Source organism: Orcinus orca, chromosome 15 (assembly GCF_937001465.1).
Source record: "Orcinus orca chromosome 15, mOrcOrc1.1, whole genome shotgun sequence".
Classification (NCBI taxonomy): domain Eukaryota; kingdom Metazoa; phylum Chordata; class Mammalia; order Artiodactyla; family Delphinidae; genus Orcinus; species Orcinus orca.
The window spans coordinates 81,931,612-81,957,838 of record NC_064573.1 but is presented as its reverse complement, the minus strand read 5'-3'; the positions used below and the strand labels follow the sequence as shown (position 1 = coordinate 81,957,838).

Sequence of the window (26,227 nt, the reverse complement as noted above, 5' to 3'; positions counted from 1 at the left end):
TGAGGCTGATCTAACTCCCACCTGAGCTTTGGTTTGAGAAGTTCATAGGAAATTCAGCTGGGGTGATAACATGCTCATATCAACACTGTAAAACTGTTTATTTGGGGGAAAAAAACAAAATTTCTAGAAGCATAAAGTCACATCAGCACCTACCAGAATAACTCCCACCCACCTGCTCACAATCCAGAGGATTCCCATGTAGGGCCGTGGCCTAATTTGCAGAAGATGCTAAACACAAATCTAGTTTTTAACAATGCGTTAATCCCAAGAGATCACACTGGGAGGCCACAGCGTTTCCACCACCTAGAAGTTCAGGCTCCCAGCCTCTTCCAGATCCTTGAGCTTCAGGAAGAGAAGAGAAGGAGGAAATGCCCACTAGACCCAAGTCTGGGGCAAGGGAATATGCTTTCCTGTTTCTGTTCCCCAGGGACAATCATCTTTGCAAAGGAATAATGTTGCAGCTGGAAGGGAAAAAAAGGAACAGTGTAAGTTTGTGGCTCCATTCAGGAAGATCAGAAGTGAGCCGTCCTGAGCTTTTCACCTACATGCTTTCATTCTTTCAAAGCAAACGTCCAGTTAATAAAAGAACCAGAGCGACCAGGGCTCCCTCCACCTCCATACCTGGAATCTCATTCCCGCCACAAGGACTTATCATGAGTTGCTACAGGCAGTCTGGAAATTCCCTTCATTTCCCAACGACCCCACCTCCCGCCCGCAGCTTTGTGTCTAGCAAGCATGCAGTGCACGCTGCAGTGTGAATGAACGGACACGGATACTTTACCCCAGCAGTCCTTTTCCCGCCCAGCGTGTCGGCACGAGTCTAAGCTGGTATTTCTCCCCTCTGCGGATCACTGTCACATTCAGGGGCTTCTGAAAGGAAAATGAGCTCATTTTATGTTCAACCTCCTTAGTACTCAAAGAGATTCATACTAGAATGCTGAGATACTGTCTTTTTTTTTTTTTTTTTTTGGCCGCGCAGCATGTGGGATCTTAGTTGCCCCACCAGGGATCAAACCCACACCCCCTGCAGTGCAGGCGTGGAGTCTCTTAACCACTGGACCTCCAGGGAAGTCCCACCCACCAGACTGGTAGTAAGGATGCTTATTTTAGGCATAATTCCTACAACTGGTGAGAATGTGGAGGATGTGGCACTCTGGGGGCAGGCAGTGGGGCTACAGATTTGGTACCTTCTTCCTGGAAGAACACAACTGCCCCCAGCAACAACAAAGCATCTTTAAAAGGTGCATATAAGATATATTCTGCAAAAGTACAAGATGATATATGAACAAAGCATTTATCCCAGGACTGTTTATAAATTTCAAAAACTGAAAACACCCAAAATATCCCTCAATAAGGTATTGGTCAAATACAGTATAGTGAATAGCAGTTTGTTTAGTAAAAACAAAACAAAACCAGCAAAGTATGAATCCATTTGAATATATGTCCTAAAAGGTCATATGTGTTGTGAATCAAGTATACTTCAATTTAAAAATAATAATTTAAAAATAAATAATAAAAATAATAATAAAAGCTCTAAAAATTCAATAAATAAATAAATAGACATAGGACTTCCCTGGTGGCGCAGTGGTTAAGAATCCTCCTGCCAATGCAGGGGACATGGGTTTGAGCCCTGGTCCGGAAACATCCCACATGCCGCGGAGCTACTGAGCCCGCGTGCTAAAACTACTGAAGCCCGCACACCTAGAGCCCATGCTCTGCAACAAAAGAAGCCAACGCAATGGGAAGCCCGCGCACCGCAACAAAGAGTAGCCCCCATTCGCCGCAACTAGAGGAAGCCGGCGCGAAGCAACAAAGACCCAATGCAGCCAAAAATAATATTAATTAATTAATTAATCTAAATAAATAAATAGACATATGTGTTGCTTGGTGCATACAAAGTTTTCTGGAAGATAAACTGTTAACAGTGGTTACTTCCAGAAAGAAGCACTAGCAGTTTGGAGTAAGAGAAGAAGACATTTACTTTTTTATCTTTCTGTACCATTATTTCTTCTTTACTATGCGTACGTATTACCTTAACAAAAAAATTAAAGTAGGTACAATATATACCAAAGAAAATTACAAGTTAAAACAAGATTCATCAAATTTTAAAACTTCTGTACATCAAAGGACACTGTCAACATAGTGAAAAAGCAACCCACAGAATGGGAGAAAATATCTGCAAATCATATATCTGATAAGGGATTAATATCCAGAATATATAAAGAATTCAACAGCAACAACAAACAACCCAATTAAAAAATGAGCAAAGAACTTAAACATTTCTCCAAAAAAGATATACAAATGGCCAATAAGCACATGAATAGATGGCCTACATCACTCATCATTAGAGAAATGCAAATTAAAACCACAATGAGATATCACCTTATACCCATTAGGATGGCTATTATCAAAAAAAACAAAGGGGGGCTTCCCTGGTGGCGCAGTGGTTGAGAGTCCACCTGCCGATGCAGGGGACACGGGTTCGTGCCCCGGTCCGGGAAGATCCCACATGCTGCGGAGCAGCTGGGCCTGTGAGCCATGGCCACTGAGCCTGCGCGTCCGGAGCCTGTACTCCGCAACGGGAGAGGCCACAGCAGTGAGAGGCCCACGTACCGCAAAAAAAAAAAAAAAAAAGAAGAAAAAAAGAAAATAATAGGAGTCAGTGAGGATGTAGAGAAATCGTAACCCTTATACACCGCTGGTGGGAGTGTAAAATGGTGCAGCCACTATGGAAAACAGCATGACTATTCCTTAAAAAACTGAAAATAGGGCTTCCCTGGTGGCGCAGTGGTTAAGAATCTGCCTGCCAATGCAGGGCACACGAGTTCGAGCCCTGGTCCAGGAAGATCCCACATGCCACAGAGCAACTAAGACCACGCGCCACAACTACTGAGCCTGCGGTCTAGAGCCTGCGAGCCACAACTACTGAAGCCCGCGAGCCTAGAGCCCGCGCTCCGCAACAGAAGCCACCGCAATGAGAAGGCCGCACACTGCAATGAAGAGTAGCCCCCGCTCGCTGCAACTAGAGAAAGCCCGCGCACAGCAACAAAGACCCACCACAGCCAAAATAAATAAATAAATAAATCTTTTAAGAGATTGAAGATAGAATAACCATATCAACCTGCAATTAAACATATGGGTATATAACCAAAGAACTGAAAGCAGGGACTTGAACACATAATTTGTATACCCATTTCATAGTAGCATTATTCACCAAAATGGTGAATAGCATTATAGCCAAAAGGTAGAAGCAACCCAAGTGGCCATCAATGGATTACAGGATAAACAAAATGTAGTATATACACACAGCAGAATATTATTCAGCCTTTTTTTTTAATATAAATTTATTTATTTTTGGTTGCATTGGGTCTTCGTTGCTGCATGCGGGCTTTCTCCAGTTGTGGTGAGCGGGGGCTGCTCCTTGTTGCAGTGCGCAGGCTTCTCATTGGGTTGGCTTCTCTTGTTGCGAAGCACGGGCTCTAGGTGTGCGGGCTTCAGTAGTTGTAGCACGCGGGCTCAGTAGCTCTGCGGCATGTGGGATCTTCCCGGACCAGGGCTCAAACCCATGTCCCCTGCATTGGCAGGCGGATGCCCAACCACTGCGCCACCAGGGAAGTCCCTATTATTCAGCCTTAAAAAGGAAATTCTGACACATGTAACAACCTGGATGGACCATGAAGACGTTATGCTAAGTGAAACACATGAGTCACAAAAGGACAAATATAGTGTGATTCCACTTAGAGGGCTGTATATAGAGCAGTCACATTCATAGAGACAGAAAGTAGATTAGTGGTTGCCAGAACCTTGGGGAGATGGGAATGACTAGTTAGTGTTTAATGGGTAGAGTTTCAGTTTGGGAAGATGAAAAAGTTCTAGGGACAGTGGTGGAGATGGCTGCCGAACAATGTGAATGTACTTAATGCCACTTAAAAATGGTAAATTCTATGTTATGTACATTTTACCATAATTTTAAAAAATTAAGGCAGATCTATCAATGGGATCTCTGAATCAGAAAAAATAAAGCATGATGAAAAACAAAAAAAGACACCATTTTCCACCTCGATTGTCACAGGATAAAAGACTGACAATAACACAGTTGGGGAGGGTCAAGAAATAAGCACTCACATACACTACTGGAGAGAACATGAACTAACGCAAGCTTCTGGGAGGACACCTTGACGACACCTATCAAATCGGTAAATGTGCATTGCCTTTAACCCAGTAATTCCACTTCTAGAAATCTGACAGAAACCCTCACACAAGATAAGAATATTCACGACACCACTATTTGTGGTGGCCAAATATTGGCAATGGCTTAAATGTCCAGGTTGGGGGTCTGGTTAAACGAACGATGAGAAACCAAGCCAGGGAACATGGTACATTGTGTACCGATACACGTGTACCAACATGGAAATCCCTTCAAAGGGAGAAACATCGAGAACGGTACATAGAGTAGGTCTTCTTTGTGACTTCTTTTTCAAAAAGCAATCACTGTAGACATACACATCCACACCCAGAAAATGTGTGAGAGCTTCACTGATGTGTTTCCAGTTCTGGAAATGATGGCCCTGGGAGAGCTAGAAATCCAGAGGGTTTCTACCTATGGCACGTCCTAGATGTCTTTCTGATTTGCCCACTTGCACCTCCAGCCCATTCGTCAAAGACACCATCATCTCCTGACCTGGCTGCTAAAACTCTGTCAGCCCTCCAATCAGCTCTCTACCTGGCCTCTGGAGAAATCTTTTCAAGGCACGAAGCTGCTTACAGCTGTTATTCTCCAGCTTGGAAGAAGCTCTCTACTGCTGCTCGGGAACATTGAAGAAGGGCCCTGCCTCCTCCCCTCTCCCCCTCTTCCTTGCTCTGGGTTCCAATCAGCCTTCTCTGATCCTCTCACCTCAGGGCCTTGACCCTGCTGGTGGGCTCCTCTCCCTGCCAGTCTTGATAAACTTCAATACACTTAGAGGCCACGTCTTCAGGAACACTCTCCTTCAACCCCAAACTACATCAGAAACCCACTATTTGCTCTCCTAGCCACCTTGAACTGTCCCTTCATAGCACTCACTGGAGTGTACAATTACACATCTGTGATTATTTGATTAATGCTCATCTCCCCCACTAAAATGTTCCCACGGACCCTTGGTTGACCTGTTTTGTTCCCTGTTGTAGCGCCTGCACCTTGCCCAGGACTCAGAGCAGGGAAGGTACTACAAGGGAGGGAGAAATCCAGGACTTTTATTCTTACTTGAAATACGTTCGCATTGTGTGAGTTTTTTTCACAATAAAAACACATTATTTTTATTATTGAAATATAATTCATATACAATAAATTCACCATTTTAAAGTATATATTCAGAGACTTGTCCAACCATCACCACTAATTTCAGAGCATATTTCCATCACCCAAAAAGAAACCCCATACCCATTAGCAATCACTCCCCATTCCCTCCTCCCCCAGCCCCTGGCAACCACCAGTCTGCTTTCTGTCTCTGCTTTCTGTGCATTTGCCTATTCTGGACATTTCGGAATTCTAAAATATGTGGCCCTTTCTGGGACTTCCCTGGTGGCACAGTGGTTAAGAATCCGCCTGCCAATGCAGGGGACACAGGTTCAATCCCTGGTCAGTGAAGATCCCACATGCCGCGGAGCAACTAAGCCCGTGCGCCACAACTACTGAGCCTGCGCTCTAGACCCCGTGAGCCACAACTACTGAGCCCACATGCCACATTACTGAAGCCCACACGTGCTCCACAACGAGAAGCCACCGCAACGAGAAGCCTGTGCACCACAGCGAAGAGTAGCCCCTGCTCGCCACAACTAGAGAAAGCCCGCGTGTAGCAATGAAGACCCAACGCAGCCAAAAATAAATAAATTAAATAAATAAATTTAAATAAATTAATTAATTAAATATGTGGCCCTTTCTGTTCGGCTTCTTTCACTTACCAGAAGTCCTTTGAAGGTTCGTTAATGTTATAGCATATCGGTACACCAATCCTTTTTATGGCTGAATGAAATACACATTATTTTTATAATAAAGAAAAATTATTTTAATTTAAGGGTTTTTTCCTTTGAAAGTATATGCATTCCAGAAACTCACCTTTAGAAAATTATCTAAGGAAACAGAGCTTTGTCTACAAGAGTGTTAATTTTCAGGTTCCCATAAAATTGGAAAGTACCTAAAAGTCTAACAATAGAATGCTGTGGGGTTTTAAAAAACTTTTTTTAATTCATAGAGCAGAGACCATAAAAACCCAGACCCCTTATTCTCAAGCTGGGCTCTGGTTCCAGGAGCACCCCGGGCCCTGAGGGCGTGAGGTCCCCCCACCCCCTCTAGCTTATCCCAGCAGCTCAGCTTTTATCTGTTTGATATTTTGGAATTCCCCAGGAAATTTCACTTGAAGAAAAGGTTCTGTTGTTAGAAAACATTCAAAAAAAAAGAAAACGTTCAATGACTACTTTTGTAAAGAAGGCCTTATACAGTGTTATTAACTATAGTCACCACACTGTGCATTCTGGTATACGGTAATGCTCTATGCATATCTGACAGCGGCTAGAGAGTAAATCTTCGAAGTCTTCATCACAAGAAAAAAATGTGTAACTATGTATGGTGACAGATGTTAACTAGCCTTACTGTGGCAATCATTTCCCAATATATGCAAATATTGAATTACTATGTTGTACACCTGAAACTAATATCATGTTATTTGTCAGTTATACCTCAGTTTTTTTTAAAAAAAAAAGGATCTGTAGGCCTATAAAGAGCCTAAGAATATATTTAACTGGAAAAGACAAATTAAAAACCAGTGGCTATTATGAGTAATCACCAAAAACTGGAAAACAACCTAAATGCCCCACACTGGGAAATGGATGAAGAGTCTGGGGCTCATTACACAGTGGAGCACTACTCAGCAGTGAAAAGGGATGAACTACAGATGCACGTGACCATGTGGAAGAACGGCAGATTCATGACACTGGGTGAAAGTAGCCAGACTTAAAGGGCTTTATACTCTGCAGTTTCACTTATATGACATTCTGGAAAAGGTAAAGCTACAGGGATAGAGCACAGATCAGTGATTTCCGGGCGATGGGGGTGCAGAGAGGGCTTACCTACAAAAGCATGAGATCATTTCGGGCTGTAGAACTGCTCTGTATCTTCATGTGGTGACATTTACATAACTACATACAGTTGACAAAATTCACAGTACTGGACACTGAACAGGGGGAATGTTGCTGTGGGTCAATTAGACCTTAATGAAAGCAACCAGTAGCTCTGTGTGCTGATGTATGAAGGACACACAGTTGGAAAGTGGCTGCCTTTGGAGGACAGGAAATGCACCTGGAGGAGAGGGAGGTTTTTCATTCCATGTTCTTTGGTTCTGTTTTTACCATGTGTTTGTATTACCTCTACCAGGAAAAAAAAAAAAAAGACGTATTTACAAAGCAAACCACTAACAATGAGCCCAGACAACTACAAAGTTTAAAAGTATGTGCAGCAAGGTACCCAAGAGACGTGAGTAAACTATGACACACTAGCAAGCTGGGGGTGGGGTGGGGAGGAAGGAGAGAAAAACTGAGACTTTGGGTAAACATAACAGAATGAACCTACATCTGCATCATCTCTAGAAATCTCACTAAAATGATGACTGGACAGTAAAGAGGTAACAAAGGTACCATGCCACAAGGATAAACTCTTTGAAATTCCTTCCTTCCAAAGCTAAAGCCTAATTCCCCTCCCTTTGAGTGGTGGCTGGACTTCGTCGCTTCTAACGAATAAAGTGGAAGTGAGAGTGTGAATCTTCAGAGACTGAGTCAGAGCAGGTGCTGCTGACTCCTCTCTGCTCTCACTTGGACCGCCCATTCTTGGGGAGGTCAGCCACCACGCTGTGGGGCATTCAAGCAGCACTGTGGAGAGGCCCTTGTGATGAGGAACTGAAGCCTCCTGCCAACAGCCATGTGAGTGAGGGATCTTGGAAACAGATTCTCTAACCTCAGTCAAGCCCTCAGATGACTATGGCCTCCGCTTATATCCTGACCACAACCTCATGAGAGACCCTGAGCCCAAACCACCCAGCTACATGGCTCCTGGACGCTGCCTGACCGCCCAAACTGTATAAGATAATAAATGCTTGATGCTTCGAGCTGTTAAAGCTCTGGGGTGATTTCTCACTCACCAATAGACAAATAGTACACCCTTTATAGCCAGGGGTTAAAGGGAAGCAGAGCAGGAACAAATGGATTTGTTCCGGGGAACCCAGAAAGGCTCCAAACAAACAGATCAAAGAAACAGAATAAAGAATTGCACACATAAGAATTATAGAACAGAGGTGGCAATATAAATGAGTGGGTAAAGTACTAACTTTTCAACAAATGGTGTTGGGACAACTACTGTCCATTTGGGGAAAAAAATTAAGTTTGGTGCCCTGCCTCACACCATTCAGAAAAACTAATTTCAGATAAGCTATAAACCCAAGAGAAATGAAAACATATGACCACACACAAACTTACACAGAATGTTCACAGAAGTATGACCCTATAACAATAGCGAAAAAGTGGCAACAACCTAAATAGTCATCAACTGATGAATGGATAAATAAAATATGGTCTATCCATACAACGGGATATTATTCGGTCATAAAAAAGAACGAAGTCCTGGGATCCCCTGGTGGCGCAGCGATTAAGAATCCGCCTGCCCTTTTTTCCCATCTTGCAAGATGGTGGGTGAAAAGGCTGAGAAGCCAGATACTAAGGAGAAAAAATCTGAAGCCAAGAAGGCTGATGCTGGTGGCAAGGTTAAAAAGGTGAAGCAGGGGAAGCAGGGGAAGCCCCACTGCAGCCGAAACCCTGTCCTGGTCAGAGGAATTGGCAGATATTCCCTATCGGCTATGTATTCCAGAAAGGCCTTGTACAAGAGGAAGTATTCAGCAGCTAAATTCAAGGTTGAAAAGAAAAAGAAGGTGAAGCTTCTTGCTACTGTCACAAAACCAGTTGGTGGTGACAAGAATGGTGGTACCCGGGTGGTTAAACTTCGCAAAATGCCTAGGTATCATCCTACTGAAGATGTGCCTCGAAAGCTGTTGAGTCACGGCAAGAAACCCTTCAGTAAGCACGTGAGAAAACTGCGCGCTAGCATCACTCCTGGAACCATTCTGATTATCCTCACTGGGCGCCACAAAGGCAAGAGGGTCATTTTCCTGAAGCAGCTGAGCAGTGGCTTGCTACTTGTGACTGGGCCTCTGTCCCTCAATCGAGTTCCTCTGCGGAGAACACACCAGAAATTTGTCATTGCCACTTCCACCAAAATTGATATCAGTGGTGTGAAAATCCCAGAACATCTCACTGGTACTTACTTCAAGAAGAAGAAACTGCATAAGCCCAGGCACCAGGAAGGTGAGATCTTCGACACAGAGAGAGAGAAATACGAGATTACAGAGCAGCGGAAGGTTGATCAGAAAGCTGTGGACTCACAAATTCTGCAAAGAATCAAAGCTGTTCCTCAACTCCAGGGCTACCTCCGCTCTGTGTTCGCTCTTACAAACAGAATTTATCCTCACAAAGTAGTGTTCTAAACTTCTTACAAAGAACCTAATTAAATAATTCGGTCCATTAAAAAAAAAAGAATCCACCTTCCAATGCAGGGGACACGGGATGGAGCCCTGGTCCAGGAAGATCGCACATGCCGCGGAGCAACTAAGCCTGTGCGCCCCAACTACTGAGCCTGCGTTCTAGAGCCCGCAAGCCACAACTACTGAGCCCGCATGCCGCAACTACTTTAGCCTTCATGCCTAGAGCCCATGGTCTGCAACAAGAGAAGCCACCGCAATGAGAAGCCCGCACACCGCAATGAAGAGCAGCCCTCGCTCGCTGCAACTAGAGAAAGCCTGCGCGCAGCAAGGAAGACACACGCACCCAAAAATAAATACATAAATAAATTTATTTTTTAAAAAAAGGAATGAGTTCCTGACACATGCTACAACATGGATGAACCCTGAAAACACTATGCTAAGTGAAAGTAGTCATAAAATATCACATATTGTATGATCCCATTTATATGAAATGTCCAGAATAAGCAAGTCCATAGAGGCAGAAAGTAGTTTAGTGGTTGCCAGGGGCTGGTATATATGGGGGGAATAGGGAGTGACTGCTAACAGGTACAAGGCTTTTTGAGGTGATGAAAATGTTCTAAAATTGATTGTGGTGATGGGTGCACAACTCTATGAATAGACTAAAAACGACTGGATTATGCACTTTAAATGGATGACCTATAAGGTATGTGAATTGTACGTCAATTAAACTGTTATAAAAAACAATAATAGGGAATTCCCTGGCAGTCCAGTTGTTAGGACTCCAAGCTTCCACTGTAGGGGGCCCAGGTTTGATCCCTGGTCAGGGAACTAAGATCCTGCAAGCTGCACGGTGTGGCCAAAAAAATAATAATAAATAAATAATAATAATAATAAAAGATACATTCCAGACGGATTAAAGAAAAGCTAAAGACAAAAGTACTAGAAGAATTTCTTTAAGAAGACACAAAATGCCAAAGCCGTAAAGCAAAAAACTGATGAATTTGACAAAATCAAAATTCTAAACTTCCACATAAGTACAGACTTGATGAAGGTGTCAGTCAGTGCAGAAATGAGGGCCTGACCTCTAGCAGGGCGCCAACACTGGCCAACTGTTTCTTGGCCTGATGCCTGCCTTCTGATGAGTTACACATGGATGAGCAGTGTGGCCAAGTGGGGGCTGTGTGGGTGCAAGACAAACCAAGAATTGTCGGTTGAACTGAAGATTTCATTTGGGAACCAAAAACTTTAGTAATTTCTCTGTACTTTGAGCCCCATATTTCTCCTGCAAAGTATGGATCTTTGCCAAAAAAAGGTTTGGTTTGGGTTACATTACTGAGAAACAAGATGAGATGGTTACGTGGAAGTATTTTTTAATGGCATATTCTGCCAGAAACTAGAAGGCTGCAGCCTATTTTGAATTTCAACTTTTATTATATCTTTAAGGAATGAAATTATCAAAAGGCACACAAATCAAGTTCTAATATACTACTGTTTGAACAGTACTACACTATTATGCACTGTACTATATTTCTTTATTTTAATCCTCAGGGATGGTTTTGGCAGCAAAGAGCCCTATAATATTAATAAATTTAACAAAATGGATATCTAAGTGAATTAAAAAAAGAAACTTTCAAGTAATCAAAGTTACCATAAAGAAAGTTAAAAGAAAAGGAGCTAATCAGGAGAGACATGTGCAATGTATAAACAGGCAAAGATTTAATATATAGAATATAGAAAGAGTTCCTACAAATCAATTTTTAAAAAGGACAAATAACCCAATAGAAAATAAGTGGGGAAAAAAGACTAACAGACAATTCATAGAAATGGTACTCAATCTCACTGGTAGTCAGGAAAATACAAATTAAAACAAGATGGCATTTTAGCAAAGTTATTAAAAGATCAGTAATGGAGTACTGCTGATGATATGATACACAGTTGACCCTTGAACAACATGGGTTTGAACTGCTTAGGTTCGCTTACATGTGAATTTTTTTCAATAAATACAGTACTGCACAATCCGTGGATACAGAGGGCCAACCACGGGACTTGAGCATCTACAGACTCTGGTATCTGCACTGGTCCTGAAACCAATCCCCCGTGGATACTGAGGGACGACTGGACTCACATACTGTTGGTCAGGGTACAAATTCATAAAACTTTTTCAAATTACCTATTAAAATCTTAAGTGTGCATTTGCTGAGAGCTTGTAATTCTACTTCCAGGTGTGCACAGTTGTGAACAAGTATGCACGACTATTCACACTGGCATAAAACTGGAAATGAACAAGACATCCACTGATAAGGCAGCGGGTGGACAAACTTCTATCCATTCATACCATGGAGTGCTATGCAGCAGTGAAAAAGAGCGAGGTGTGTGCCCAAATGAAAAGATGTCTAAGAAACCTTGTTAAATGAAAACGGGGATAGGAAGCAGGAGAGGGGTATTTTAGACAGGGTGGCTGGAAAGGCCTCACTGAGAAGGTGGCATTTGTACAAGAGGAGGGAGGGAAGGAAGGAAGGTGAGGGGGTAAGGGAAGAAGATTAGCATTCTAGGCAGAGGGAACAGCAAATGCGAAAGCCCCGAGCAGGGACTGTGCCTGAGAAACGGCACTCTGAGGGCAGCTGTCAAAGGCCCCGGCCACGTTTCCTGGCCCCGGCAATTCCAGGGTTACTGGTCAGATGCCATGTAATACCTCCAACTCACCCCCTCACTGTGCTGGACCACAGTGCCAATGTTCTGCAGCGACTGGAAGTTTTGGGTGTTCACAGAGCCAAACTCCACTATCTTGTCATCCACTTGCAGACCCTAAAGAGAGAAGGGAAAACAGAAAATCAGGCTAGAGGTTAAATGTTCTTCTGGTGTTCTTTACCCTCCCATACGCTCCCAATTTAATAAGCGTGTTTTCTACAGGGGAGAACGGCAGGCACGATGCAAAGAGGCTGGGATTTAGATACCTCGGGCAGGGAGGGACAGTGGATAACTGGGCCACCTCCTCTGGGGGTTCCTCCAGGGGCAGGTCTAATAAAAGGTGGCCAGGTCTGCCCAGTGTCTGAGAAAAGCTGGCAGTTGTATAGACCTGGAGGAAAATGGGGAAAAGCTCTCTGGGGTCCTGACCCAGGTTTGGGGGCAAGTAGAGGCAGGCCCATCTGGCCTATTTTGTTCAGGGGTCAGAATTTAGATGCATTGGCCCTAAAAGCCCCCAGGCAAGCAGCCACGGGCACAACACTGACCCAGGACTAGAGTGATCCTGTCACTCTAAGAGCACAGATCACAATTCACCCATCCCTTCAACAAATACTCGTCGCAGGCTGACGACAGCTCTGTGCCAGATGCTGTGCACACAGTGGTGAATAAAACAGAGCTTGTGTGTAACCTGCAGTCTTGTGATCACTAAAGACGACTGGCAGGACCCAGGTCCACCTTCTAGAAACTGTGCGTCCTGGCACAAGGTACTTCAGGTCTTTGAGGCTTTTCCTCATGGGTGAAATGGGGTAGATTAGTACCTACCCCAGAGAACGGCTGTGGGATTAAATATTACATGCAGGTCCACATACACCAAGGGGGGAAAGTGGTGGGGGATGGTGCGATGAATTGGGAGATTAGGATTGACATGTATCCACTAATAAGTATAAAATGGATAACTAAGAAGAACCTGCTGTATAAATAATAAATAAACAAAATAAAATTCAAAAAAAGACTAGACTAAGGCTGAACAACAACAAAATGCAGGTACACATAAAAATTTGTACATCATGTTCACGGTAGCATTATTCATAATGGCCAAAAAATGGAAACTGAGGAATGGATAAACAAAGCGTGGTCTATCCAGACAGCACATTAAACTCAGCAGTAAAAAGGAATGAACATGAGGGAGGGATAAACTGGGACATTGGGACTGACATATACACACTACTATATATAAAATAGATAACTAATAATAAACTTCTATATAGCACAGGGAACTGTACTCAATACTCTGTAATGGCCTACATGGGAAAAGAATCTTAAAAAAAAGAAAAAAAGAGTGGATACATGTACATGTGTATATGTATAACTGATTCACTTTGCTGTACACCTGAAACTAACACAACATTGTAAATCAACTATACTCCAATAAAAAAATTTTTTTAAATAAAAAGTAAAAATTTTAAAAAAAATTTAAAAAGGAATGAAGTTGAGATACATGCTCCAACATGGCTGGACCTTGAGAACATGATACTAAAAGGAAGAAGCCAGTCATAGAGGACCACATATTATATGATTCCATTTACACATATATGACATGTCCAAAATAAGCAAGTTCAGAGAGACAGAAAGCAGACCGGTGGTTGCCAGGGGCTGGGGGGAATGGGGTGGTTGAGGCGTAATGGCAAATTGACACTGGGCTTCTTTTTGGGATAATGATTCTAAAATTGACTGTTAATACACTAAAAGCTACTGAATCATATATGTACCTTAAAAGGGTTAAAGTTATGGTATGTGAATTATATCCCAATAAAGCTGTTAAAACTTCTCTAAAGACACCAGGGAAGCTATAACTCACTTGGCAGGATACGTGGTGCTAAGCAAGGGCTCAGCAAGTGGCAGCTACTGTTGTCATTCTCGTGTCCATTACTCAACGCCCAGCTAAAATCGGCCCTGAGAAGAGAGCCTCTTTCCCTCTCCGGGGTCACCCTGTGTCCCAGGGTCTCTCTGCAGCTAGTTGAGTGGGCAGCAGGGGCTGACTCCTGCTGGGCTGCAGCGGGCCTTCATCGGCATCTGCTGCACTGGTGACAGTGTGGGTCTGTCTGTCCATAGCCTCCCACCCCCACCCCCACCCCCGCCCCCAAGCACCCTTGGGGTGTGGATTTACGGGGCCAGGCCCTGGCTTACTGCGATGCTGGCAGGGGAGCCGGGGCTGATGCTGTTCACTATGGCGAAGGCCTGAGCAGGGCTGAGGTCCTGGCTCTGGCCCAGGCCATGGCTCATGGCCTCCCTGTGGGCCTCGGCCAGGTCCCGGGCCTGCTTCTCCTTGTCGCGAGCGTGCAGCTGGTGCAGGGCCTCCTCCACCTGCTTCATCACCGCCTTGTGATCGTTCTGCAAGCCTGGAGGAGAGCACCGTGTCAGGGGCCGAGAAGACAGCTGAGGACACAAGACCCACACGTTCATTCACTGACTATTCAACGAGCACTTATTATATGCCAGACGTTGTGCTAGAAGCTGAGGACCTATCTGTGAACACGACAGAGGGGCTGCCCTCATGAAGCTTACAGTCCTGCAAGGAGAGCAGCTGTGGGACAAGTGATTGCAATGACACCTGATGACTTCAATGACTAGGAGATCAGGGAAGGCTCCCCAAAGGCAGCACCGTTTCAGCTGAGACCTGAGAGGTGAGCAGAAGGAGGGAACTGACCAGGTGAATCCATGGCCACAAACTCAAACGCTCACAAGGGTCAAACACGAGTAAAGCAGGCTGGGCTAAGAAGGCTTTCGCTTTTCTCGTAATGCCTCTAGAAGAAAAAATGATGCCAAGTCTACCAACACGTGACTGGTGATATTCAGTCTGGGAGAGGCAACAGGGAGCAAAGCTGGAAATTAGGAGTTTGGGGGTGAAACCTTCAGATTTTTTTCAGTACTGACAGTCAACTCAGGATGTTGGGAAGGACTGTGTGGGCCAAGCAAGTCATCTCTGCAGGCCGGGCTACCAGAGTGGCTGGGAGCTGGGTTAACTTTTTTTTTAACCTAAAGACAACTTCCTCTATGGCTCTGGATTCGGCACCTCATTCAAGCCAGTTCCCTAGGACATCCCTGGTGGTCCAGTGGTTAAGACTTCACCTTCCAACGCAGGGGGTGCAGGTCTGATCCCTGCTCAGGGAGTTAAGATCCCACATGCCTCGTGGCCAAAAAACCAAAACATAAAACAAGCAATATTGTAACAAATTAAATAAAGACGTTTAAAAAATGGTCCACATCAAAAAAAAAAAAAAAAACTTAAAAGAAAAAAAAGCCAGTTCCCTGTGAAGAGTTCCAGAGGCCTGAACAAACCAGCACTGCCTGCCAATCCACGTCTAGCATCCATAGGCCACAGACTTTCAGACTTTCCAGGCACCTTGGACTGTGGGCACGCAAGGCTACCTGACCTTGTTCCTCTGCTCCTGTCACTTTGGAGAACAGGTAAGGCCCTCAGGCATTACGAGCCTCTAGCACTCAACCCACTGGTGCAGACACGAGAAAGAGCCCAGACTTGAATAAATGAAGACATAAACCTGGGCAGGAAGACTTAAAATGGTGTCAGTATAATACACGGTCACTCTGACTAGAAAAGGTCCCCCAGGTGATAAGCTCCACGAGGACCCCAGAGCCTTCAGAGAGGCCTGGCACATAGTAAGTCTCAAGCTACTGCTGCTGGGTAAAGGAATGAATGACTTCATACACCATATACTGCAATTCTAATCAGAATTCAAAAAAATTTTTTTCCTTGAACAAAATGTTTCCAAAGTACATTTCAAAAACCAAACTTGCAATTATAACAAATGCAACATATTAAGGGAAGATGCTAGTAATGGGGAAAACTAGGTACAGAGTATACGGGACCTCTCTGTGTTATTTTCCCAATTTTTCTGTAAATCTAAAACTGTTCTAAAAAATAAAGTTTATTTTTTAGGGCTTCCCTGGTGGCACAGTGTTTAAAGAATCCGCCTGCCAATGCAAGGGACAGGGATTCGAGCCCTGGTCCGGGAAGATCCCACATGCTGTGGAGCAACTAAGCCTGTGTGCCACAACTACTGAGCCTGAGCTCTGGAGCCCGAGAGCCACAACTACTGAAGCCCGCACGCCTAGAGCCCAAGCTCCGCAACAAGAGAAGCCACCGCAATGGGAAGCCCGCGCACCACAACGAAGAGTAGGCCCTGCTCACCACAACTAGAGAAAGCCACACGCAGCAACAAAGACCCAATGCAGCCAAAAATAAATAATTTTTTTTAAAAAAAGTCTATTTTTTAAATAAAATAAACTTGTGAGACTAGTTTTTCAAAAGAAGACCAATAAGGAATCGCTCAAACAGACTCTTACGCATATTAAAGTCATTAAGATGGCATGATGTTAGCACCCAAAAAGAGAGATCAACGGAACAGAGCAAAAAGCCCAGAAAGAGACATAAGCACGTCTAAAGATTTAATATGCAATATTGTTAGTGTTTCAAATTAACGGAGAAAGAACAGACTAAATGGTGTTGTAACATCAGGCCAACCATTTGGAAAAAAATAAGTCGGTGCCCGCCCTCACACTGTGGGCTAGGGCTTCTCAAATTTCTCCCAGAATCCTCCTAACTGGGGAGCAAGTGGACTGCTTCGCTGGGGCGTCCAAGGGTTTAGCCAAAAGCCCCAAATTTCCCTCCAGTCTGACTGTCTTAACACGGTTTTTCCCTACTCTGTATCTTCCTATTTGTTTTAATATTAAAATGGCATGCTTCTTTTCCCAACATCTTCAAGGAAAAGTGACGCTCTAAGAAGTCCTATGATCATAGTGTGACTTTGAGGAAACTTTGGCATCTTCAGCTGTGTCTCACCCCAGGGCTACCTGTACTCTCGCTGAGAAACCTGGCCTTAGACCAAAGCACGCTGTATATAGAGTCAAGATTCACAGGTAAAACAGAAGTCATTAAGGGAGAAAGGTGGATGATAAATTCCCTTCTAATATGATTTTGTGGTAGAGACTGCTGGTTGCCTACCTGTGGCAGCGTGAAAAGTGGCCGCAAAGAGGTTCCCATCCAAATCCCCAGAACCTGTGAATTTGCTACTTTACATGGCAAAGGGGGCTTTGCAGGTGTGATTAAGTTAAGGGCCCTGAGATGGGGAGATTATCCAGGTGGTGGGCCCAACGTAATCACAACTGTCTTTATAAGTGAAAGAGGGAGGCAGGAGAGGGAGAGAAAGAGATGTGATGCCAAACCCAGAAGCTGGAGAGATGTGACTGCTGGCTTTGAAGATGGAAGGGGCTGCAGGTCAAGGAGTGTGGGCAGCTTCTAGAAGCTGGAAAAGACAAGGAAATGGATTCTCCCTAGAGCCTCCAGAAGGAACACAGCCCTGCTTGACACCTTGATTTTAGTCCAGTGAGACCCACTTGGATGTCTCATTTCCAGAACTATAATAAATTTGTGACGTTTTAAACCACTAAGTCTGTGATGATCTGTTACAGCAGAAACAGAAGACTAATAAACTACCCAATCTCTACTCTCTCTGTTCCTTGACAATAAATACATACGTATATACATACATACAATACATATACACACACATAAATAAGAGAGTTTATTTAGGATAGCAACATGCCCATTGTGGGGTACATTTCTTGCAGGCAGAGGAGCCTATGAGAGGAAAGCAGAAATTGATGCAGGGGGTGGGAGTGGGACTCGCAGGACAGATCCTTTACAGGAGGGGTGCCAGCTGGCATAGGAGCTTGTGCCCTTCCTACCTTCTTCCTTCCCTTTCTTCCTGCCTGGAACATGGACATGGTGACCCTGAAGATGGATGAATTGCCTAAGGATGGCAGAGCCTGAGTTTCTGATGACCAGCCCTGCGCTGCCTATCTCCAAATGTCTTTACTGAGGAACTGAGCTATTTTCTGTTTGAGTGACCATAGTTAGGTCACTATCATTAATAGCTAAACGTACTTCCTAAGACGTAATTGATTTGATTGGGATCGTAAGCAATATCTGACTTGGGTTTCTGTTGTTATTGCAATAAAAGTTTCCGCAATGAAGCAAAGGCCCTAAAAACAAAATGAAAAATGAAACCATAAAGACAGACCCCTAGAGTCTAACCCGCCCCCTTAGTTCTCAGTCCCTCGATGGGGACAGTGAGATGATCCCATCAAGGCAGAAGCCAAGGAAGTAGATAATATGGAACACTGGCGATTTCTCTGTGTGCCTTAAACATCCCCTGCTGCAAGGTGGGGGAACATCCCCAGAGAGGGTCACTCACAGACGATGTTGTGCCTTGCGGTTCGGACCTGGTACAGGTCCACGTCTGCCCGGGGGTAGCCCTCGCAGTCCACCAGTGGCTCGTTCATCCCGATGCCTTTCTGCTGGAGGGAAGAAATGAGGTCAAAAAGATTTCACAGGTATGAAGTCCTCGGGCCTCTTTCCCCAGACTCTCGTCCTCTGCAGTCATAATAAAGGTGACGGTAACGAGAGAGGCCATATATTGATCACTTGGCACAGACCAGGTCCTTTCCCACATCCTCTCATGACTGCTCTCTGTGGTGGGCACCATTTTTTAACTGACTTTTAATAATACCAGTAATGCACGAATCCATTCTCCTTTTTTGAAGTTAGAGCAGTGCAGATAAAACTAAAGACTCCTTTGAGCATCACCCCCAAGGCCAGCCTCTTCCTCCACTCCTCCAAACCCTCCTTCCTATGGGCAGCTGACACCTGGCTGGTGGCCTTGGAAGCTGGAGGGGAGTAAAAACCTCAAAGAGCACCCAGCTGAGGCAGGACTTTGGTTCTCTGAAAATGAAAAGAGATGTAAAGGGGCCTTCAAACAGGCTTTTCATCCCTGGAAGGAACACTGACCTGGAACCCCAGTTGCCATCTGGGGAGAGGAACGGGGAGGCTAGGGGACAGCAGAGGGAGAGAGACTTTCTATTATGTATCCTTTTGTAGATTTTGAATTTTGACCACGGCAATGTATTCCCTATGGAAAACAATACATTTGTTTTAACGTTTGTTTGTTTGTTGTTTCGGCTGTGCCGCGCAGCTTGTGGAATCTTAGTTCCCTGATCAGAGATTGAACCTGGGCCCTTGGCAGTGAAAGCGCAGAGTCCTAACCACTGGACCGCCAGGGAATTCCCTTGTTTTAATGTTTTAAAGTCTTTTCCTACATAAGTCAGAGCATGGTGCACAAAAGCAATGAAACATGTTATATGACATGTTTCAGGGATTTTCAGTCAGACTTTGATTTCAAGCTCAATTCTGCCACATACAATCTGGGTGACCTTGGTTAAGAGGTTCACCTCTCTGGGCCTCAGCTTCTTCAATTATAAAATGGGAATAACGGCACTTACCTCCCTTCCCACCTGCTCTGAGAATTAACGAGCTGACCTATGTAGGGTGCTTAGCACAGTGCCAGGCACATTCACAGAGCGGTAAACAGCAGCCCCCAAAAGATATGTCCAAGTCCTAAACCCCAGAACCTGTGAATGTGACCTTATTTGGAAAAAGGATCTTTGCAGATATAATTAAGTGAAGGATCAGCGAGAAGAGATCATCCTAGATTTAAAGTTGCCCCTACATCCAATGACGGGTATCCTGATAAAAGAAAGGAGGGGGAGATTTGGGACACAGAGAGAAGGCCATGTGAAGACAGAGGCAGGGACTGCAGTGATGCAGCTAGCTACAAGCCAAGGATGGCCAGCAGCCACCAGAATCTAGGAGAGAGGCATGGAACGGATTCTCCCTCAGAGCGCCCAGAAAAACTCAAACCTGCCAACACCTTGATGTCGCACTTCTGGACTCCACAACTGTGAGAGAATAAATTTCTGTTGTTTTAAGCCACCAAGCTGTGGTAATTCGTTATGATGGCCCTAGGAAATTAATATACATAGAAAGTAATAGGTGATGGCTGTAATCATCAGCACGGAGACCAGCTGCCTAGTGTACACACGTGCTATCAGGAGGGATTCCATTCGTGTCTGTACCTTTCTCTCTGAAAGTGTACACGGAGGAAGGATTCCATTCATGTCTGTCCCTTTCTCTCTGAAAGCCTCTGGGTTACACCTACTGTTTCCTGTTCGCGGGGAAGGGGGTCTCGTATACTCTCTTAGCGCAGGACTCTCTATAGATACAGCATAAATGTGCCAGGGGCTAAATATCTGTATCTGCCTCATGCCTGCCCATGATGACTAAGAGTTGACTGGCCTCTCCAAGTCAATACCACATCAGACACTGCTTTCCAAAGTTGGGACTCACACCACTGGCAACTCACACACAGGGCATTAAATAACCCATTCCCTTTCTAATTATCTTCAACCCTTCAATAATCAGGGAGAAAGTCTCCATTTGGTGCTGGTCTTTATATCACCTCCAGATCACTTGTTATCTCTGGCCCTCTCCATTTTGTTTTTAACAGCTTTATCAAGATATAATTAACACACCATACAACCCACTCATTTAAAGTGTACAATTCAATGGTTTTTAGAATATTCACAGAGTTATGAAACCATCACCGCAATCAATTTTAGAACATTTCCATCACCATCCAAAAAAAAACCCAAGACCCACTAGCAGTCACTCCCATTCCCCCCTCCCCTCAGCCCCTGGCAAATACTAATCTATCTTCTATGGATTTACCTATTCTGGATATTTTATATAAAGGGAATTATAAAATGTGTGGTTTTTTGTGATGCACTTCTTTCACTTAGCATAACGTTTTCAAGATTCATGCACTTTTGTAGCCATGTGCCAGCACTTCATTCCTTTTTATTGGCTAATATCCCGTTGTATGGATAGACCACATTTCAGCTATCCATTTATCAGGTGACAGAGAGTTGAAGGGATCACCTTGATATACACTTTTATATTTAAGGAAAGAGAGTCTCATTTTTTCATATGCTGTGAAGTTATAAGATTTCCTTTAAAAATAAAACTAAGTAAAAAAGTGAGGCAACTTAAAAAAAAATATCAAGGGAGTAACAGTACAGGACGTATACAGATAGAGCATATCCTGCCTGCAGTAGCAAAGTAACTAAGGTGTGAGAAGTTGCTGGCACAACACTTGAAAGCACAGATTCTGGGTTCAACAGGCGTAAGATCTGAATCCCACTTTGTGACTCTGAACAAGTGACTTCCCCTTTCTGAACCTCAGGGTAACAAACCAACTTCACAGAGTAGTTGAGAGGATTCCACGATATAACACATACATAAACCGGCCCACTTCAGGCACATAGTCAGCGCCCAGTAAAATGGTACCCTGACCTCCATATGATACTTCATCTTACTCCCATCACCTAAAATGCATTCCATCCGCCCTACATAGAATGTAATTCATTTACTCTTCCCCGGTAAATTGATCTGTGGTTTTATACTAGGTGGCTTAAGAAAAACTGTATCCGTTTTGGAGCCAGTGGGGTGTGGCTAGCTAAGAACTAGCCCCACCACTGCCACTTCCAACCTACCTGACCCTAGGCAAGGATTTTCCCCACTCTGGGCCTCAGTTTCCTCCTTATACAATAAGGATAACGAGCCTTTCCTGTCATTCAAAGCTGGGTTCTTAGACCAGTGCCATCAGCATCGCTGGGAATTTGCTAGAAATGCAGTAGCTGCTCCCACACATCTGTCCGCCAACAGAATCTGAATTTTAACAAGCTCTCCAGGTGATTCGAATACACACTAAAGCTTAAAAAGCTCTGAGGTAAAGTGGTTAGTAAAGCACAGGACATCTGGTAACCGTTCAACAAGGACTGATGATAGAGGTGATTATCACCCTGCCTCTGCAAACTTATTGGCCCTGTGACTTGAGGCAGGTTTAAGTAATGCCTCTGTTGCCTCATCCCTAAAATGGGGGAAATGACAGAACTCACCTCAAAATGTTGTTGGGAGGATTAAACGAGTTAACCAATGTCAAGCGCTTAACAACTGCGCCCAGCACCCAACAAGAATTCCACAAATACCTGCTAGAACATCAATTCTAACTGTTCCTAGTTATTCACGTTATTTGCCTCACTGTCTGCTGCCCACAGAGGCCACAATTGCTGCGCCTTGGGCCTCCCAGGGAGGGAGAGATCCACAGCTGAGAGCTCAAGCGGAGGCCGCCCTGGTCTCTCAGTCCCCGCCCCGGGTCTGGGGGCCGGGTTGGGAAGGCCTCCGGGCGCCTCCCACGCCCGCCCGGAAGCCCCGTGCCCACACTCACGCTCTCCAGCACGTCATAATTGGCTTTGATTTGCGCCTCGATCTCCTCCTTGCGCCGTATCAGTTCCTGTATGTCGCTGGCAGTCACCCCGCTGGCCTCCGGGGAGCCTCCGCTCTCCCTCCTTTTCTTCTCCGACATCGTGAACCTCGGCCCGGGAGCCCTGACTGCGGGTTTCCCGACCCCGGACGCCCGAGGAAACTGTGCCTACGGCTCCGCCCGCGGGCCAAAACACCGCGGCCTTTCGCGGGAGCCTGGAAAAGCGAGGGGCGTGGTTTGTCGACGGGGCGTGGTCACCGGAAGCCCCACAATGCGGGAACACGCGGTCCTGTGGTGACTCGTGGAGGGGAGGTATAAAGACGGAAGGATTCCCTGTCCCACCCAAGCGCTGGCCGCGACCAGGACATGATGAACTCTTCCTAGTTAATTCATTTTCTTTCCTCATTCATTCAGCTATGTATTGAGCGCCTACTGCATGTATGTACCTGAGCACTGTGCATGGTGCTCCATTTCAGCTCTGCATCTACACAGCGCTTGAGGGTTTACAAAATAGTCAGATTCCTCATGCCCTGTTTCACAAAGCCTACAAGCTTGGGTTCAAATCTGGGCTCTTGCCTCTTACTGCCAGTAGTGACCTAGGTAAACTACTTCACTCCTCTGAGCTTCAGTTTCCTCATCTGTGAGTTGGTTGGGTATTGATAGCAATCTATCTCATAGTGCTGACATTTTGCCAACAAATATTTATTGAATGCCTCCTTTGTACCATACACTGTCCTAGGTACTGGAGGGGTAAAGTATTGAGCACTGGACTCAGTGCCTGTCTCATATTAAGGTCTCTATAAATTTTAGTACAAATAGTATTGATGATGACAGTAATAGTAATACTAATAATTTATCAAATACTTACAGTGCATCACACTGTTCTAAGGGCCCTATGTGTATGAATTCAACAACCTCATAAATGAGGATTATTATTACCCTCATTTGACAGCTGAGAAAACCATCTCAATAATCCACTTGCCCAACTAGAAAAATAAACAGCCCAAATTTGAACCCAGCTTAACCAAATGGTGAAACTTAACATCTTAACATGTCCCCCCTAAGATGTTGCACTGAAAAGGATACACCATCACCTATGTCGTAGTCAAACATGTTTGCCCTGAATCCGGTCATGAAAAACAAGCAGACAAACCCAAATTGAGGGACATTCTTCAAAACAACTGTCCTGAACCCTTCAAAAAGGTCATTATTGTGAAATATCCACACAGAAACTAGGCAATCACTTAGATTAAGGACTAAAGAGACACAACAATTAAATGCAATATGTGATCCTTGATTGGATCCTGGTTCCCTTAAAAAAAAAGAAACAAAAAAAAAACACTATACAGAACATCCTTGGGACAACTGGGGAAATTTGAATATAGTACCAACGTTAAATTCCCTGATTTTGATACTCCTATTGGGTTATTTAAGACAATGTCCTTAGAAAATGCACCCTGTAGTATTTAGAGGCAAGAGAAGCAACTAACTTTCAAATGGTCCAGAAAAAAATCTCTATATATACATGTAGATAGATTTGTAGACAAGAGAATGAAAAGGTAAATGTGACAAAGTGTAAATCATTGGTGACTCCGGGTGAAACATATAGGAACATTCTTTGTACTATCACTGCAACTTTTATGTAACTTTGAAATTATTTCAAAATAAAAAGTTGCTAAAATAACCTTTACACAGAAAAAAGTAGAACTGATTACATTAGGCCTCCTACATTTTGTTCAATTATCTCTTTTTTTTTTTTTTTCAGCCACACCATGGCTTGCGGGATCTCAGTTCCCCAGCCAGGGACTGAACCCCAGCCACTGCAGTGAAAGCGCCAAGTCCTAACCACTGGACCGCCAGAACACCAGGGAACTCCTGCCTCAATTATCTCTTAAGTAAACATTTCTAACATTGATGCAAGAAAAGAAAAAAGAGAGAGACACAATAACTAGCTGCAACACACAATCTTTGAATTTTAAAAATAAAAAACTGGGCTTCCCTGGTGGCGCAGTGGTTGGGAGTCCGCCTGCCGATGCAGGGGACGCAGGTTCGTGCCCCGGTCCGGGAGGATCCCACATGCCACAGAGCGGCTGGGCCCGTGAGCCATGGCTGCTGAGCCTGCGCGTCTGGAGCCTGTACTCCGCAACGGGAGAGGCCACAACAGCGAGAGGCCCGCATACCGCAAAAAACAAAAACAAAAAAAACAGCAGCTTTAAAAGACATTATTAGGGGACTTCCCTGGTGGTGCAGTGGCTAAGACTCCACGCTCCCAGTTCAGGGGGCCCAGGTTCCATACCTGGTCGGGGAACTAGATCCCACATGCATGCTACAACTAAGAAATCCGGCATGCCGTAACTAAGACCTGGTGCAGCCAAATAAATTAAAAAAAAAAAAAAAAGACAACTGGTGAAATTTGAATATGGACTTCATATTATAGTGTATGGTTATTAAATTTCCTTAGTAAGATAATGGTATTGTGATTATATTAGAAAATCTTATTCAAAGGAAATAAATGCTGAAGTGTTTAGAGGTTCAGTGTCAATGATTTCTGAAACAAATTTGCAAGTTGCTCAGGAAAAAAAGCTATACACACATATGTATGTATGTATGTATAAAATGAGAGAGCGAGAAAAAGAGGCAAAATGTAACAATAGGTAAATCTCAGTGAGGGTTTGAAATTTATTTTTCCAAAAAAAAATTGTTTTCCTATACAGTCGGAAACCAGAGCTATTGTTTAAGTCACTTTTTAAGTCACTATTAAGTTGTTATTATTATAATGGACCTAGATCCTGTCCCTTCATATGCTTTCATAGCTCTCAAAGCCTTTCCATCACCTCCACCTCTGCTCTCATCTCACCACCCCAGATTTCCGAGGCCCCTCAACCTGTCTCAGCTGCCAGCTGCCGCTTCCATCCGTTCTCCACACAGCAGCCAGAATAACCTACCCAAGGAATAACATGGTCACTCCGCTGCTTAAAAGCTTTCAATGGCTTTCCAGCACCTTTTCTTATCCCTCAAGACCTTTCTGATCCCTGCTTGACTTTTGACCCCTACGCCCACCCCCAACACACACACACACATCCAGCCACACTAAATTGCCAGCAGTTTCTGGCACATTTATTGCTCAGTCTCTCTCAGCACTGGGTCTTAGCACCTGCTCATCCCTTCTCTAGGACATCATCTCAGGTCAGGCTGGTTTCAGCTCCTCCTTTAAGATCCATCCAGCTCTGGACTTCCCTGCTGGCACAGTGGCTAAGACTCCATGCTCCCAATACAGGGGGTCCGGGTTCAATCCCTGGTCAGGGAACTATATTCCAAATGCCACGACTAAAGATTCCACATGCTGCATCTAAGACCCAGAGCAGCCAAATAAATAAATATTTAAAAAAAAACATCTGGCAGAGGGGGCTCCCCCACCCCCCATCTCCCCACTGCCAGTCTCCTCCCGTCTCCTCTCATCTGCTGGAGCCTCTGATTGCCGGAGAGCAAAGGGGCTTAGGGCGTAGAGTAAGACAGAGAGCGAAGAGCCTTGGAGGGGCACACAGAATATCCAGCACAAATGCCAATACTTAAACATTGGGGAAAGTAAGGTGCAGAGAGCCACATAGTGCATGATACTGTTTTCATACAACAAAGTCATTTCCCCCTTATATGTGCCCGTAATATGCTTGTATATGATTGCCTAAGCATGAAGCAAGGTAGGGGATTATACATGTGAGATCGTTAATATTTAGTAGCTGGGCA

At 44.5% G+C, this 26,227-nt stretch overlaps 2 protein-coding genes across 3 annotated transcripts; one reads left to right on the top strand and one right to left on the bottom strand.

The window, feature by feature from the left end:
• Positions 1–74: 74 nt before the first annotated feature.
• Positions 75–22,702, bottom strand: PSMD9 (proteasome 26S subunit, non-ATPase 9). 2 transcript variants are annotated; one of them, XM_004276701.3, is made up of 6 exons: positions 22,448–22,702; positions 18,521–18,623; positions 14,433–14,644; positions 12,264–12,365; positions 782–870; positions 75–461 (listed from the first exon to the last, which is right to left on the bottom strand). In XM_004276701.3, the coding sequence occupies exons 1-6, from the start codon at positions 22,583–22,585 to the stop codon at positions 434–436; spliced, it is 672 nt and encodes a 223-aa protein (XP_004276749.2). In that variant the 5' UTR covers positions 22,586–22,702; the 3' UTR covers positions 75–433. The 2 variants fall into 2 exon arrangements, with proteins under 2 accessions (XP_004276749.2, XP_033296781.2); XM_033440890.2 differs by having other exon boundaries at positions 18,521–18,620; positions 22,448–22,660.
• On the top strand, positions 8,699–9,615 carry LOC101278422 (60S ribosomal protein L6-like). The gene has a single exon (XM_049698113.1). It carries the CDS (start codon positions 8,709–8,711, stop codon positions 9,561–9,563), a length of 855 nt encoding a protein of 284 aa, XP_049554070.1. The 5' UTR covers positions 8,699–8,708; the 3' UTR covers positions 9,564–9,615.
• Positions 22,703–26,227: the final 3,525 nt, after the last annotated feature.

Coding starts and splice junctions, on each gene's coding strand:
- LOC101278422 (XM_049698113.1), top strand. CDS start 8,709: ATGGTGGGTGAAAAGGCTGAGAAGCCAGATACTAAGGAGAAAAAATCT.
- PSMD9 (XM_004276701.3), bottom strand. CDS start 22,585: ATGTCGGAGAAGAAAAGGAGGGAGAGCGGAGGCTCCCCGGAGGCCAGC. Junction 14,645..18,520: donor CGCAAGGCACAACATCGTCT/GTGAGTGACCCT, acceptor GCTCTCCTCCAG/GCTTGCAGAACGATCACAAG. Junction 871..12,263: donor TGGTCCAGCACAGTGAGGGG/GTGAGTTGGAGG, acceptor TTTTCCTTTCAG/AAGCCCCTGAATGTGACAGT.